The 16139-nt window shown below is 55.1% G+C and overlaps 1 protein-coding gene across 13 annotated transcripts in view; it reads right to left on the bottom strand.

The window, feature by feature from the left end:
* Positions 1-16139, bottom strand: part of MICAL2 (microtubule associated monooxygenase, calponin and LIM domain containing 2) — a 222680-nt gene that overhangs the window by 90707 nt on the left and 115834 nt on the right. For 5 of the 13 annotated variants that reach the window (XM_025459499.3, XM_049099081.1, XM_049099083.1 and 2 more), the window contains exons 17-24: positions 15934-16056; positions 14704-14922; positions 14401-14502; positions 13078-13203; positions 8369-8431; positions 3464-3571; positions 2034-2220; positions 827-915 (exon numbers count right to left, since the gene is read on the bottom strand). In XM_025459499.3, coding sequence (XP_025315284.3) covers positions 827-915; positions 2034-2220; positions 3464-3571; positions 8369-8431; positions 13078-13203; positions 14401-14502; positions 14704-14922; positions 15934-16056 — 1017 coding nt within the window. The remainder of the gene's footprint in view (positions 1-826; positions 916-2033; positions 2221-3463; positions 3572-8368; positions 8432-13077; positions 13204-14400; positions 14503-14703; positions 14923-15933; positions 16057-16139) is intronic. The other 8 variants (XM_049099084.1, XM_025459514.3, XM_049099087.1 and 5 more) reach the window with 4 other exon arrangements.

The raw sequence follows: 16139 nt of genomic DNA, 5'->3' as shown, positions 1-16139 counted from the left end.
TTGTTAAACAAATCATCGACCATCTTTTACAGGCATCAGAAATGATGCTCTGAAAGAATTTCTAATGTTACAGGGAACGGTTCCTGATATGCTTCTTAGTCTATAAAAAGGAGGATATGAAAGTGCAGCGGTAGGATTCCAGCTGGTTAAAATACGATCATACGGGGAAATGTCACAAAATGTTAGTTATGAGTTTCTCAGAATAGAGTGGTGATGGATGATTTAACTTTCTTTACATTCTTTCATTTACCCATTTTTCTACGTTAGGCCTAGGTTACTGGTATAATCCAAAAAGAGTGTGGGTCCTTGTGGGGGGGGGGGGTGAGGTTCTGTGAATCAAGCGGTAGAGAAGGTCCTTGCTAAGAGCCACCAGAGGTGATGCTATCACCATACACTCAGCGGGCTATCACTTTGTTGAACCCGGGGCAAGAACCTAGGGAAAGGGAGGACCCACGGGACGTACCCCTGCATACACTGTGGTCACGTGGGGCCCGGGCATGGGGGACCCTGTAGTTTCCACAGAGCTGGGCATACAGTCCCATCGCTGGGACACGAGAAAGCTCTCCCGAGCTGCTCCAGAGAAGCCAGCCCCACTGCTCACCGGGGAGCCGGCCTCCAGAATGGGATAAACCCGGAGGCCGGCAGAACAGGCTAAGGCAGAGGGACCCTCCACTCTGCAGAGTACACACTTTCCTCTTCATCTGTGGGTCGCAGTCCCTCCAGGGTCAGACACAGAAACTCTGGCCTGACTTGGCGGGGCCCTCGAAAACTGCCTCCCATCCGGGGACCTTCCCTGTATCACCAGCACTTTCGAGACAAAGCATACCTCTCTCTGTTGCTTCAACTCTGCTCGTCTCTTCCTTTGCTGACTGTTGGTCTTACAGTGAATGAAATGAGGCTTGCAGAAAAACTTGCCTGTAAAAGGAACACACACACATGCACACACGGGTTTTCTCCTATAAATGAGAGCAGTGGGACCCGGCCAATGTCTGCCCCTGTCTAGGGCAGAGAAGGCCAATAGCGGGAGTAAGCCCAGGAGGCCTCGAACTTGGGTCTCTGTCGCCTGTCCTAAAGAAGCCGCGTTGAGATGAGGTCTCAGGACCCTTCGCTGCCTCAGAGGCAGGCTGTAGCCTTGGGGGGGTGGGGGTGGGATGACAGGGACGGGGCTGAGGCCCTCAGATAGTCCCCAAGGCAAACCGAGGCCAAGTCCCTTCCCAAGGCCAGCTGCCAGGCTGCAAAATGGGCAGCTCTGAATGTCAGCACCGTTTCCAGGTCCCGATCCTTCCTGGGGCTCCTGGGGGTGGGAGAGGCTCGAAGCAGATGGCAGGAGTGATGGGGAGGAAAAGACCCAGGTGAGGCACACCCTGGGCCACTGGCCACAGCCCAGGACCATTGGGCGCCTTCCAGAGAAGCCTTCTTCGTTCACTGCTACAGCAGTAATCTCAGGGACGGTAACAACCGTAAAACAGGAAAAACCTACGCGGGACGCACAGTATAGCGGGCTCCCGTGAATTAACCCACACGAGCAATCTCGCAACAACCTTAGAAGCTAAGACCTGTGATTATCCTCCTCTTACAGATGAGGTAACGGAGGGACCAGGAGGTTAGGTAACAGGCCCGCGGTTACGTGGGTTTACGGTGCATCCTGGCAGGTGCTTCTCGGGGGGGGGGGGTGGTGGCTGTTATTACCGTGACGTTTGCGATACCCCCTTTGTAAATAACATTAATATATCATCATTTATTGAACCCTGGTCACAAGCCAGGTGTGGTGCTGAGTGTGTGACAACGCTACAGAGGTTGGATTTTCTCGACCACACGGGGCCACGGGAGGTGGGGAGACTGGCCCAGGACGCGTATGTCAAGTGCTCGGTACACAGCAGGTGCCGCCACGGGCACGTAGCAGGTGCCCACAGCACCCCGGGCCCCCCCAGAGGTGCCCCCTCCTCTCTCTAGCAGTATCTTCCCACTCCTGGGGAAGTGCAGGGCGTCCCAGAGCCACCAGGGTCGAGCGCTGGGCCGGCCCCAGGGGTTACCTTCGTCGCCGTCGAAGGCATAGGCGGCCAGGCGCAAGGTGGTGGCGCAGGCGCTGCAGCGGAAACACTCTCGGTGGAAGAAGTGGCCCTCTGCGCTCAGCCGCTCCATCACGTACACGCGCTTCTTGCAGAAGTAGCAGGTGTCGCTGCCGCCCAGGTTCAGGGGAAAGACTTTGCGCATGGATTCCTGGGGGCACGGGGTGGCGGGAGAGAAGCGCCGGCGTTAGGGCTGACACGGGCTCCCGCCACGTGAGGCCGGGACTCCCGGGAATTCCGGCCTCGATCGTGGGGACCTCCTGGGCTCCTGTTTGCTGCTCATGTCACTGCGGGCACCGCAGCAGAGAGCGAGGGGTGGGAGGACAGCTCCCTCTGCAGACCCCGTCCCCCTCGGGCTGCTGCTAATTTTGCTCCCAGGCAGGCCAGCTGGCGAGTGGGGGGGGGGCAGTGGGGGGCGCAGGTCCTCCCCAGGTGGCCAGCTCGGGTTTTGGGTGGGGGCGGGGTCTCCCCATCTGACACGGTGGGCACCCCTCACCAACATGCCTGCCCAGCGACCTGTCTCCAGGAATCCACCCCAGGGACGAAGTGCTGCCCAGGCCTAGGGTGAGGTCCCCGAAAGAACACCTCCACACCCCAGTCCTCCTGCAATGACTTAGGCCAGGCAAAGAAAGCCTGTGGCATCCAAACGGCTCAAGAGAACTGCAGCACTAGGGGTGGTAGAAAGGGAGGTGGGTGGGGGATGGGGTGACTGGGTGACGGGCACTGGGGGGGTGCACTTGATGGGATGAGCACTGGGTGTTATGCTATTTGTTGGCAAATTGAACACCAATAAAAAATAAATTTATATATATAAAAAAAAGAGAACTGCAGGAAAGGGAGAGGCGGTGCCCTCTAGCCCCCCGGGGGCTGCCAGGCAAATTCCTAAGTGCGAGGGAGGAGGGCGAGGGCCAGGCAGCGGGTGTTCCTGGGGGGCTCTGGGGGTACGTGTCAAAAGGTTACCAAGAGAAGCGTCCGGTCAAATGGCTGGTGATGGCAGCAGGCAGCCTTGTTTGGAGAAAGGAGAATTCAGAGGGAAGGGTATCTCTCTGTCGCTGGATTCTCAGCCCAGTGCAAAAGGGCCACTTTGGACGCCCAGGGCCAATGGTAAGGGATGCCTCACTAAGCCAGGGGCCTGCCTGGCCTTTTCAATGTGCTCTTCAGAGCCCCGGACAGCAGGTGAGAGGCTCTGTCTCGTGCAATGACCCATAGGGGAGCCGAGTGGGGTTTGTCGTTCAGAAAACGCAGCCCCCCCACCCCCGTCTAACCTCGGCTCCGGTCTACCCCATTCTCACGCCTCCTGTCCACAAGAAGGGGCCCTCGGGTGGGCCAGGCCATCCTCTCTGGGAGACCAGAGCCGGTGTCTGCGGGTACAGGCTGAGGGGTGTGGTCCTTACCAGGTCTGGAGAGGTGGCCTGGGTCTTAGGTCTGTGATCATTCATGTACAGATTGACCAGGACTTCAGCTGCAGCCCCTATTCCGCTGGACACTTTCCCTACCGTCAGCTACCCAAGAGCAGAGGTAGAGGAGACAGAGACAAAGGTAGAGGCCAGTTAGCACCAGAAGGAAAGCGCAAACAGGCTGGATGTGGGACAGGGCTCCACACCCACATGCAAACAGCACCCGACGTCCCAGGAGAGGCCAAACCAGCCTGGAGCGGGCGGCAGGCACTCTGGAGATGGAGAGAAGGACAGAAATGGAACCCCGGGGCCTGGGTGAGCCGGGTGACTTGTACAACTAGCTCCATGGGCGCGCAAGGCCTTCGGGATTCGCGTCGAGTTTCTTGGTTCACAGATGGGGTAAGTGAATCCCAGAGAGAGGAAGGGATCTATCCCAGGCCACTTAGCAAATACACGCACGATTCAGAACTCTTCTCAGGTCTCCTGACCCGCAGCCCGGGTGCTCGCACACCCTAAGGAACCAGGACCTCACCAACAGACAGCTGACCGGCAGCCACCCTCCCATAGAGATCCCTCCTCTTTGGAGGGCTGCGAGCTGCTGCTTCAGCTGCTTCTTGAGCAGGACTGCTGTACCCCCACCCCCCGGACCGGGAGGAAGGGTTGGGACCCCAGCTCCACCGTGAACCAGTTCTGGGGCGAGGCACAAAACTCTCAACTTCTGAGCTCAGTTTCCTTACTTAGTAGGATGGGGAAAATAATGCCTGCCTTTCTGATGAGTGGTAAGAACTGAGGGAAAGAATGGGTGTTCAAGTGCCTGGCGCTTGGCGGGGCTAGGCCAGGATGAGCTGGGCTCCTCCCTCCCCGCTTCCTGAGTGCAGCAGGTCCCAGCTTGCCTTGCAGCCCCCACGTCCCTGGGGAGCAATGGTGCTGTCTGACCTGAGCCCCCCAGGCCTACAGAAGCAGGGACTGGAATGGGAGCGAGGAGGCAACAGGATGGGTGCTCCACCGCGCGCTCTGGGCAGCAGTGGCCAGAGGCCCCGGGCTGGTGCTGGCAGGTCAGCTCCACGTGGGCCCTGGGCACCACTGCCTGGCCAGTGGCAGGTGCCTGTGCTCCAGAGGGCATGACGGCCACACCCACCTTTGAGTGCCCGGATCCCCATCCATGGGTCTTGGAGCCAGGGCAGGGGTGGAGCTGACAGCCCAAGCAGACGCTGCACAATCACACGGACACCCCCGGCAAACCCCACCTGCTCCCCCTTTCCCACCGGCTCTGAAAGGCCATCCCCGGGAAACCACCGCCGTCTCCTCTTCAGGGAGGCAAATGCCACAGTAAGAGATGCTGTAAGCACCATCTCTGGTTGCAGGATCCCGGAGGAAGGCAGGCTCCAGACCCTTCCCAGGCTTTGACTCCAGCTTCTGGGAGGTGCAGCCAGAGAGAAGAGGGGCACAGGCCGGTAGCCATCGCCAACAGCAAACAACAGTGATGTGCGTGGTTGAAGGAAGGCCCTCGGTCTAAACCCAGGGCTGCTCCTGGGAGGCCGCATCTAATCTCCTACGAAAGCCTCAACTATAAAGCAGGAAGTTCGGAGGACTGCACAGTGACGGCAGCAGCCCCCCAGCGCCCGGTAGCAGGGCCCAGCCTCAGAACCTGAGACCAGCAACAGTGCAGCCACTGCAAGGGGGAAGGAGAGGGAAGGACGCCAAGCAGGCTGGGGACAATGACCAGCCCCGGGAGGCTCCTGCTCCCTTTCTCATTAAGGAAGCCCTGACGCTCACAGCCAGTTGGGAACAGTCACCCCTACCACGTGTGGGGCTCCTGGGGCTTGTGGCAGGCCGCAGGCCCTGCAAGCAGGGGGTCTGACCCCACGGCTCAGACAGCTGGGAGCTCCTCAGACTTCACGAAGTCTGTCCCCTTCCTGGGAGCAGTAGCTGCCAAGGCAGTCACCCCAGACCCACTTCACCTCCTGAGCTCCCCCAGTCTGGGAGAGATGAGGATTCTGCTCCCAAGCACACTCTCGGCCATTCACAAATGCCAAGAAACCTGGCTCCTGTTTCTAGGAAAGATTCAGGCGCACGGGCTCAGGACAACAAGCCACTGTTTGCCGGATGTTCCACCCCCAGTGGGACCCCCCACACCCCAGGCCCCTTTCTACAAAGGGGTTGTAGAATACCCAGTATTTTTTGGGTTTATATCAAAACAAAGAAGGGAGGGATGACAGGAGGTCAGATTTACCTCCCTGCCCACACTGCCCTTGTGTGGCTGTCTCCAGTGGCCCAGTGTGTGAACCGGCTCCAAGGCGCTCTCCCAGAAAGACTCCATGGTGATGCCATGATACCCACACGCAATTATTGCTTCCCTTGAGTTAGCAGAGATTGGACTATACTTTCCAGGCTTTAAACACAAGTCCCTAATGGGACCTTATTAACCACTTAGCTAATAAGCACTTTGTGCTGCTGAGCATTTATGCAATCCTGACTCAAGGAGCAATTACAGAAGCATGCCGAGGGCTGTAAGGTTGCTGGCAGGTGTCACCAGACCCATCTGTGCAGTCATGGGCTTGCTCAGTTACTCTGGCAGGACAGGGCACTGCCCAGGTCACCTGGCCAGGTAATCTAGGATGAAGACAAAGCCTGGTCTTTCAATATGAGGCAAAAAACCTCCTTCTCCCAGTTGCAAACACAGCCCAGCCCACTACAGCAGCTTCCCTAAGAATAACAAAAGCACCCTTAAGGAGAGCTTGGGAATCCCATGTGCCCTTCCCCACCTGATGGAAACCAATCCAGAGTCACCACTGGCCAATACCAAGAAGTGGACTGGACTAACTGGAGAGGTCACAGGGAGACCAGGTGATGGAGAACTCATCTCATGTTGTGATGGGGGGCCCCCTGAAGCCCACCTCAAAGACCAGTGTGGGGGCAGACATTGCCCTGAGGATTATGGGTTCTCTTCTGTTTCTTATCAACAGGATGCCTTATTGGCTCAGCAGAGTGAAGACTTGACCAGCCAGACATGTGCTAGCTCACTTCTCCTCAAACTGTCAGTGGTAAATGACCAGATTTTGCTTTTAAAAAAAAATCTCTAATCTGTTGTGACCTGGTATTTCTGGACATAACAAAAGTGAATTATTGGCAATAGGATCACGCGCTTGGATGCGTGGCAATGTCGGATTGCTCTATGAGTGTCTAATGCTCACTCTCACTTGCTGTGCTCATTGGGTCACAGACCAGTACCTGCCCGTGGACCACACATTGAGTAGCACTGCTCTACACAACCAGGGAATTACCAGACTCCTGGTAATTATCTTGGGATCCTAAGATAGAGATCAATTTGTAGAGAAACTTCCAGAAAACTCATCCTAGTGTTGACCTCAGAATGAGATCCAGAGGTTCTCAACAAGGAGATTCATGCCCTGAAAGGCAGGCCATATATGTTCCTGTGGAGGGCTGGTCAGGAGGAGAGTTTATAGTTTGGGTGAGTTTGTTCAAATGGAAGGATTTGGCCAAAAATGATCCTATCCCAGTCACTAGTTTTTTAAAGAACTGGTTATTCTGGAGGGCTGTGGGGCTGCTTTTGCAAACCTTTATGTGTCTCTCAATATTCTTATAATTTTGAAGAATTGGAGTATTTCTTATTACCTTCTTCCCCCTTTTGAATTCTAATTATTTTTTAGTTAATTAGAACAAGCTGGAACGGCTGGACATTTCTGGCGGGCCATTATCTCCCATTACATTTGATTAATCTCACATCCACCATTTCCCTCTGTGAGCCTCAGCTTCCTTATCTGTAAAATGGGGGGAGACCATTGCCATCCTTGCAGGGCTGCAAAAAAGGGTCACCAGGGAATCCAGGCCACACCTCGCATGGTACAGGGCTCCCAAGAAGCACTTTGCAGATAGTGAGTCCAAAGCACCACCATTGGTGTAGCTTTCTAGGACTTCTTTTCTCCTGAGATGGCCTTCACTCTGGGAAACTCTGGGTTCCTCGGGTTCCCTCCTCTGCACAAATAAGAACAATACGGCCCACTCTGGATGAGCACACCAGCTTCTCTTTGATGAGTCAGCTCAGATTCAAACACAGTGACATATCTGTTGTCACCAGAACCATCCCCAGAGTCTGTGGAAGATGGCTGGACCCCCACCAGGAGGCCCTCTTGAGGCAATCCTGGCTCTGAGCTCAGAACATGACAGTCAGTCCCTGGCTACGTGTGAAGGAGCCTTTCTCGCCCAGCTCCGAGCTGACCCATCTCCCTTCTGGTTTGCACTCCCTGATGTCATAACTGGGTCTTACTCATCCATATACTCCGGGCACAGGGTATTTGCTCTGAATGAGGGAGGAAGCAGGTCCCTGGGCCCACCTGGATCCCCCCTCAGGCCTGGAACTCAGCCAAGAATACCAGGTATGTCCAGGCTTTGCTCCACCACAGAGCTGGGCCACCTGGCCTGCCGCGAACATCATGAAGCCCATGCAGCTTGGGCAGGGTAAGGCGAGCCTCAAAGCTGAGAGCTCACAGGAAGGGGAAGCTTCGAAGGCAGGGCCAGGGGGAGTCTCTTGGGCCCATTCGGGCTGACACTCCCCTCTGAGGAGTCCCTATGGAAGAAACATTGGAGGATAGGCTGTGGGCCTGGGTGCCCAGTGATACGCTCAGGGCAAGAGCGAGAGAGGGCAACGATTAAAACGACCCCATTTGAGGGGGTCCAGAAATGACATCCTCAGAGCTGAGACTCGGGCAGGCCTTTGGGGCTGTGACCTCCCCGTGGGCGCCCACGTCTGCAACCTGCATCCCCTGGTGCCAGACACCGTGCTGTGATCATAAGTGTGTGGCCCACACAGCCTTGCGAGGTGGGTCTCATAATCCCCCTTCGTAGATGGGGCAGCTGAGGTTCAGAGAGGCTCTAACTCACCTGAGGCCGCACTGTTCTTAAGTGGCTGGGATGGAAATGGAAACCTGAAGGTGACTTCTTTGCCTTTAGGAAGAGAGGAATCAACATGCATTTCAGGTAAAAGATCTCTCCTGGAATTCTCTTCCGCTGGGGAAAGAGAGCACGTTGACTGGACACCTCTGGCATTCCACATTTACCAGGTCATTGCACTATTCCTGTCACCATCAGGGCTAGCTGCCGTCACCTCTTTTCTATAGGTTGGGGAACTGAGGTGCTGAGAGGTCCACCAACTCCTCCAAGGTCACACGGTGAGCACCCTGCTTCCCTGACACACACCAGCACTCTGCAAATTAAAATCCCCCAGGCTTGGGAGGCACACAGGACACCTCCAAAGGCAGTCCTATCCCAGGAACAAAGAGAAGGACAATGAGGTTGGCGCAGCCTTGAGATCTAGCCTTGGATCAAATGAAAGGAAGACATAGTGCCCAGACAAGACTCACCTAGCTTCCCTCTAATGTGCAAATCTCTCCAGTAAACCCTGCAAATCCAGTTTTAAAACAAACACCCCGGGGTAGAGAAAGCTCCTTTTGTAATGCACATTGCTCTTCTAACCCAGGATGACTTAAACCACAGCTCCCCTTGCTCAAACACTCAGCCACCATCTTGTTCTTGCAAGAGCTCACCAGCCTTGGCAAGTGGCGAGCAGCCATGTCCAGTGCCGAATCAGCTGGGGCCTCCCTGCTTGAAAAAAGGAGTTAACTAATGGTTGATAGGGGGTTGAAAACACTACAGGAGGGCCGGTTTGATGGGATGGAGGAGTCAAATGAATGCTGGAGACATAGGAGGGGACGTGATCCCTAGTCGGGTCCTTGAAAGACAAGACTCTGGTTAGGATCTAGATCCTAAATGAGAGGACCTCAATATGCCCTGGGGCCATTCAGGCCAAACTCTCAGCAGCATCACTAAATCTTAAAGCAAAAAATCCACCTGAGAGGGCTGTCTGAAGACACAGCCCTGGCCACATCTCTCAGAACTGGTGTCCCAAGTCTGCATCCCCGTGAGTAACATGTGGCCCCATCCCAGTCCAGCTAGGTCTGTTCCCATGCAGAGGGGATTATCCCTGGATCCTCAGAATTGGAGTGTAGCGCTCTAGGGCAGGAAGAGAGACACAAGGCCTGCCTCAAGGTTGCCAAGGACTAAACATCAGTTTCCAAGTACATTTTCCTTCCTCTGGCTTCCCTGAATGGAGGCAATTCTTGGGCCCTTGGGTAACGTGAGCAGCCCATAATCAGCTGGGAAGAAGTACTGCAACCTCAAGCTCTCTCCATGGGGGAGGCTCCCAGAGCTCCTTTAGGACAGAATGAAGTTTGTCACCAGGTTGTCACTGACCTCAGGGGGCAGCCAATTCTTTTCAGAGGAGGCTGTCACCCTGCCAGGTTCTGTATGCACAAAACCTAGTGTTAAGTCAGTAGTAGGGTGGGGTCCAGGAGAGAGGGAAAGTGGTGGTGGTGGGTGGGGAGGAAGTTGCAGGGCCATTGGCAATATCCTGAGACTGCTGGAAACTGGAAATTCACCACTCACTCCTGTCCACAATGGCTTCACAGTGAGATCTGGAGGGTGCTGTGAATGTTGAGGCCAAACTAGGTCCTTTTTACAGAGAGACTAAGGCACCAAGATGGTAAGGGACTTGCCCAGTGTCCCAGAGTGGCCCTTTTGAAGAGCCCTCCACTCACTCCCAGCCACACTATGAGAGGCACATCAGCCTGTAATTAATAGGCCCAATCGCACCATCACCTGATGGCCAAGGCTGGCTAAGGAGATGGGATAAGAAAAATGGGGGGGGGTGGGCAGGGGTCACTGTTCGACCACAACCTGGGAGAAATAAAGAATAAAGCTGTAGGGGGAGAGTGGAGGGTGTGGGATTGGCCATCCCAAAGCCCATCCCATTTGCAGCTCTCGATGTGCTTGGGTGTGGAGCTCTACATGGCTACATAGCCTCTGAGCTGTGCCTCTGACAAGGCCTCCCTTCATGCTTGGCCGCTGTGGTACAGAGAACACTGGGCCAGGGTCAGGAGTCGCGGGGACTAGTCTCCTCCTTGCACCTTTGTTTTCTTATCTGTGGCTCTACTCGTGCTCAGTTCTCTCTCCCAGGAAGAACCACCCCTACAACCACATTTAAAATTGCTACCCTTCCAGGGGACCTGGGTGGCTCAGTGGTTGAGCATCTGCTTTGGGCTCAGGTCGTGATCCCGGGGTCCTGGGATCAAGTCCTGCATCAGGCTCACTGCAGGGAGCCTGCTTCTCCTTCTGCCTGTGTCTCTCATGAATAAATCCATAAAATCTTTAAAAAAAAATAAAATAAAATTGCTACCCTTCCCCAGCATGCCAGGTCCCTGCTACCTGCTATAATTTTTCCATAGGAAGTACTGTCTTATGTTTTTGATGTATTATATACTTTAGCTATATGTTAACAAGATTGTTGATTTCCACCCACTAGGGCACAAGCCTCACCAAGGAAGGAATGTAAGGCTAGATCACGGATGCACATCCCAAGAGCCCAAAGTGCCTGACTCTGAGTTGCCTGTGGTTTAATAAATGTTTGTTGAATGACTGAATGTTCATTTGCTGGCTCGCTAAATGAGTGACGTTGGTTTAAAGCTGCTCAAAGAGGCCAGCTGGAGGAGCAGCCGAGAGCCTCAGTGGGGCATGATGATGATGTGACAGGAGAAATGCCTACGACAAGTGTCTCCGTCAGACCCTGGTGGCCCCAGGGAAGACTGGGGCTGACTGCCTCTCACCAGCACCTCATGCACCTATTGGAAACCAAGTCAGGGAACTTGGGAAGCATGGTGGCTTTTCTTGCCCCAGCTCTGCCCTCAAGCCAGGTCACCCTGAGCATGAAAGAAAGGCAGAGGCTAGAGTGGACCCCGACCAGGGCCAGCCAATGAGGGGCTGGGCCACAGAGCAGCATGGTGTGGGCCAGGCTGCCCAGCCAAGAGCACCAGCCACTGCCCATCTGTGCCCAGGCACCCTCGCCCCTTCTCACCCGGTCAAGGGCGCCACAGCAGGAAGCACCCCCTCCCCCAGGGATGGCTCCTCTCCTGAGCTGGGCAAAATGGCTGCTCTGGAGCTTTGGTGATCATGTTGACAAAAATGCCAATCCTCACCCAGACAGCTCAGTATTACGTGAGCCAGGGGTCACTCTCTTGCTGATGAGAAAATACAGAAGCTCAGACAGGTCAGGAGACCTAAGGTCAAAAGGCTGACCAGTGGCTGACCTGGAACAAGATGGGGCCTGTCTTGGCCTCTTGGCCATGGCTGTCTTCAGCGGAGCTGCACATCAGCTCCATGTCACCTCCCACAGCCCTTCCAGGGATGCTTCATACCCATACTGGGGATCATGGATGGGCTGGGACTGATAATATCCCTCGCTCCTTTCTTAGAGACCCTACCTGTACCCTTCTCCCCACAGCAGTGAGGGTCCCAAGCACAAACCAAGAGGCAGCTCCTAATTTTTCACGAAGGCAACGGCAGGTTGCTGGTTTGTGCGTCAGCCTAACAGCACAGAAGCCAACGAGCGGTAACTGTGATGGAGGACACTCAGCCTTGCACGCCAAGATGAGCCTGGGGGAGCCGGGCAGACCGGATGTGGTCGGAGGAGCACAGTTGCGAGGAAGAGACCAAAAGCTAACTTCACGAGCAACAGCTAAAGAAGTGGGCTACACATTCGTTTTTAGGCTCAGCCGCTCCAGGGGCCAAGTTTCCTGAAGACCACCACTGTCCCACCCCAGCCTGGTTCTCAGCATACCTGGTAACAGGCGGGCAAGTGGAAACCATGTAAAGTGCTCCAGAACCCCAATTTAAACACCGTTCAAGGGTGCATGTCACGATCTACTTAAAGTTAGCTTCCCACCTCCTGCCCTCCTCTGAGCCAACCTTAGCGCTGCTACCTGAGTCATCCTTCTAGAACACAAAGCAGTGGCTTCAGTGGCTCTAAGAGGACAGAATGAAACTCTTTAATATGAAGAGTGGGCTGACTTCCACCTTCCTCCTCCACATTCCCATAAATACTTTTATTCTCAAAGCAAGTTGCACCGGAATCTTCTTTCCGTTCGCACAAACCCTGTCTGCCTACTTTTGCACAGGCCAGACCTTCCCAAAACCTTTGCCCTTCCCCTTCCATGTAACCCTTGACACTTGGTTCCTGAATCACCTCCCCTGTGAATCCTTTCCAGGCTTCTCCCCTCTGGGTTCCTACACACTTGCCCTCTATATCCTCCAGAATTAATGGATGGTATCGAAAAGTAGGAGGTTCGCCGTGTGGAATTGCCATTTTCTTAGGTCAAAAACAGCCAAATCCTGGCAATCTCCTATGGAAAATGTTGCTCACTTCTACACTAATGTGCTGTTTGTCACCAACCGGAGTAAGAGAACTGTGCCACCCTCCTTCCGTGTGTTGGCATGTGCCACACGGTGGCATATGGTAGGCGCCCAAGCAATGCTTGCTGCACGGACAGCACCGTTTGACAAGTTTTCGTGTGCCGCCTGTTCCACTCTGTTGCTTCCTCCAACACAGAAACCACCGAATCCAGGGCTGTTGTAAAGCATCTTACACATTTTCATCACAGCCAAAGCAAGCTCCAGATGTTTGTGGGCGCAGGTCAAGCAGAGCAGGAGAACGTCTCAGAACATGCAGGGAGTGGGGAAAGCTAATTGCTCAGGACGACTACCTTTCTGGCAGGAGAAACAGAGTCAACAGTCGATGGAGAGGAAGCAGCGGCTGGATCGGGAGACGGAAGGCAGGAGGGAGAAGCCGGAGGGTGAGTGAGAGACAGGCCTTTAGAAAGTAGTTTATTCTGCACAGAACAGAAACAGGAAACTGTGATTATCCCCGCGAAGTGCACCTGGTGCCTGCCTCCAGAGTGTAGCCCCAGGCCTACACATTCAGGGAAGGGGAAAGAAACCCAGGACGGTGTCTCAGGACAAAAAGAGAAGCCTCCGTCTTTGGAGCCCAGCAGGACTGTCTGGCTTCTGGAAATCCTGCATTCTGCTACAACTACCCCGGCTCCCTCGTCACACCAAAGTAGCTGGAGCGGATCCGTCCTGTTCCTGCGTACGTCTGCCACAGGATGGATACCAGAGCGAGCACCTGACGCTCTCACTCTGGAGCTTGGTATGAAGCAGCAGCTGGAACCTTAGGAAAGGAGAACGCTGGGCCACGGTGGGGCAGATGGCCACAGCAGGGGCCTCTATAGCCCCCTGGGACCCAGAAATGAACTAGATGCAAAACTTCCTTCCCGTGGCAATGACTCTGCCCAGTTAGCAGAGGACACAGGTCTGGAGGAGACTGAGCGAAAGCAGCAGAGGAGTTACGTTCTGGAGACCAGGCTGTCTGCAAGCGAGGGGGCACCTGACACGCACGGGCACTGGGGGGCCTCGTTATCAACCCTTCCCTCTCCTTGCCAGGCACTCCCTCTCCTTTTCAGCAAGTTTCTAGGGAAGTACCTGGCCTGCAGAGGGCCGTGCTTCCCATTCTAAGGCAAAGCCATTCTTCTTGGCTGATGCTGCCTTTCGGAAACGCAGAGCACAGGTTACAGCCTCTGCTTAGCTCATCATCCAGGATCTCCCTGGTCGGGGCCGTGGGGAGAGATCTCCAGAACATCATGCTTTCGGTTTGGGGAGCTGTGACGGGACTCCTGCCACTGACCAGCTTTCCTTCTTTGGGGGGGCTCTTAGGAAGCTCAGTGCCTACTCAGACCTGCCTGAGATCTAACAGCATATGTTTCTGCTCGTAACATTTTCCTTTGACCTGAGCCTACGTGATTATCTTGGTCTCCCCTTTGTCATGACTGATCTACGTATTTTTGCACCTGCTCGTTGGAGTCTTTTTCAGATGCCAGCCCAAATTCTAGAGTGACTCAGAAAGTCAATAGCTCCTCATGCCGGAAAAGGAGGAGGGAGGAGGAAATGAAGCTCCAGAGACCGACTTGTGGCCACTTGGCTAGACGGCCAACATCTGGGCTCCTGGGGGGCTCCGGGAGCCCCTTGTTTACCTGCGGGAAATCCCCGTGTCCAAACATGGAGGCAAGGTGAGCCGCCTTCTCCTTAATGTTCTTTTTGTGAAATTCCCTGTTGGCCAAGTTCTGAGCCCTCTTCTGCAGGCAAGGCGAGAGATGGGAAAGAAAGAGAGACAGTGACAGGGACTATGGTGCTGGCCTCCAGGAGAGTGGCAGGATGGGATGGGAGGCAGGGTGTGAAGAGCATGAGAAGGAACCCACCCTGGGCAGAGGAGACAGAGGAGGGAAGGAAGGCGCCCCAAACCCAGGCAGAGGCAGGGCAAAGAGCGGGGCTTTCACCTGGACAATCTTGTCCTCCACTTGCTGCAGCCGCCGCAGCACCCCGGAAAGGGCCAGCGCTCCCTGGCAGGTGGGAGGCAGGGCAGCAGTGTTTTCTGGCCCACCCAGCTGCAGGTCAGACTTGGCTCTGGCTCTCCAGGGCCTGCTCGGGCACTCGCCGCCAGCAGACACTTGCTTTAGCTCTCGGAGCACGTGCCCCGTCACAACCACGGAAGGGAACTGGGAGAGAAGGAAAATCAAGCTTCCTTCCCGACTGTGGCCCATTCATACACCCTCCGCCCCGGCCCCCACCACGAGCAATTCCCACAAGGACCAGGGACAAAGGGCACAGCCGGTGCCACTGTGAGTTACAGACCCAACTAACTGCAGGTACCGACTCTGCGCCACCTGACATCCTCATGAACCATCCATAGTCTCGGGCCTCACCCCAGACCCACCGGGTCAACACCTGTACAAGCCTGGTCTTGGTCCTAGCTGCACCCAGAAGTCACCTAGGGGGCTTAGAAAAAGTCACCCAAATTTGGACCCAGCCCCCAGAGAGTCCAGGTCAACTGGTCTGGGGCTGGATACAAGATTGTGATATTTTTGAAAGAGCTCGCTAGGTGATTCTTAAGCACACGAGCATAAAATCACTGCAACATTTCCTCACCGACTTCGCTCAACTCCACGAGCTGGGAGCGACACAATGTTCCAATTGCTGGCTAGACATTTCTGAATACCATGCTCGATAATAGTGGTTCTGTTCAAACTCCAAACCCAGAGATGCTAGCTGGAAAAAGCCTTGGTGTGTGGCTGCCAGCTGCCTCCCGGGCCCCGGGCAGGTCCTCATCTGCTTGGGCACCAGGGAGGTCCTTCACCACACGCCAGCCTTACCCCTTCAGTTGACCCCCTGCGCTCATTCCACCGCCCCTGTCACTTATCCACCTACTTAGAAATCTCCTACCCAAGTGCCTGCCAACAAAGCCAAGTGTCCCGGAGCATCGCACGAACACCCCATGTGGTGCAGCTTGTTTCCACCCAAGCAACAAGTCGGGCAGAGGGACACTCCTGACTGGCACCTATTCCAAGATGCTGCAGACTCGGTTATTCTTACCTATACGTTGGGTCTGCCTTCCCAGCGAATCTACAATCAGCCCTACATGGGGGGCACCGAGAGCCACGGACCCCACCCCTCCGGATCAAAGTCCCCTCTGACTTCACCAAGACAGGGTCCACTGGAAGGAGCCCTACCTGCCTTTTCAGAGGAGGTGATGGGCCGGGTGTGGGCTCCTCCGGCCTGGGGCAGCGAGAGTTAACAGGTGGGTCAGAGGAAATGCGCAGGACAGGCTTACCTATCCCTGAGACACGGCATTCCTGGGAGGAGGAAGGTGAATCCCAAAAAGCAGCCACAGGAAACATGAAGGAAAAGGTGAGTCAGACTGAGACACTTGGAGGGA

The sequence above is a fragment of the Canis lupus genome, chromosome 21 (assembly GCF_003254725.2).
Source record: "Canis lupus dingo isolate Sandy chromosome 21, ASM325472v2, whole genome shotgun sequence".
In the NCBI taxonomy this organism is placed as follows: domain Eukaryota; kingdom Metazoa; phylum Chordata; class Mammalia; order Carnivora; family Canidae; genus Canis; species Canis lupus.
This window is presented reverse-complemented; position numbering and strand designations above follow the sequence as displayed.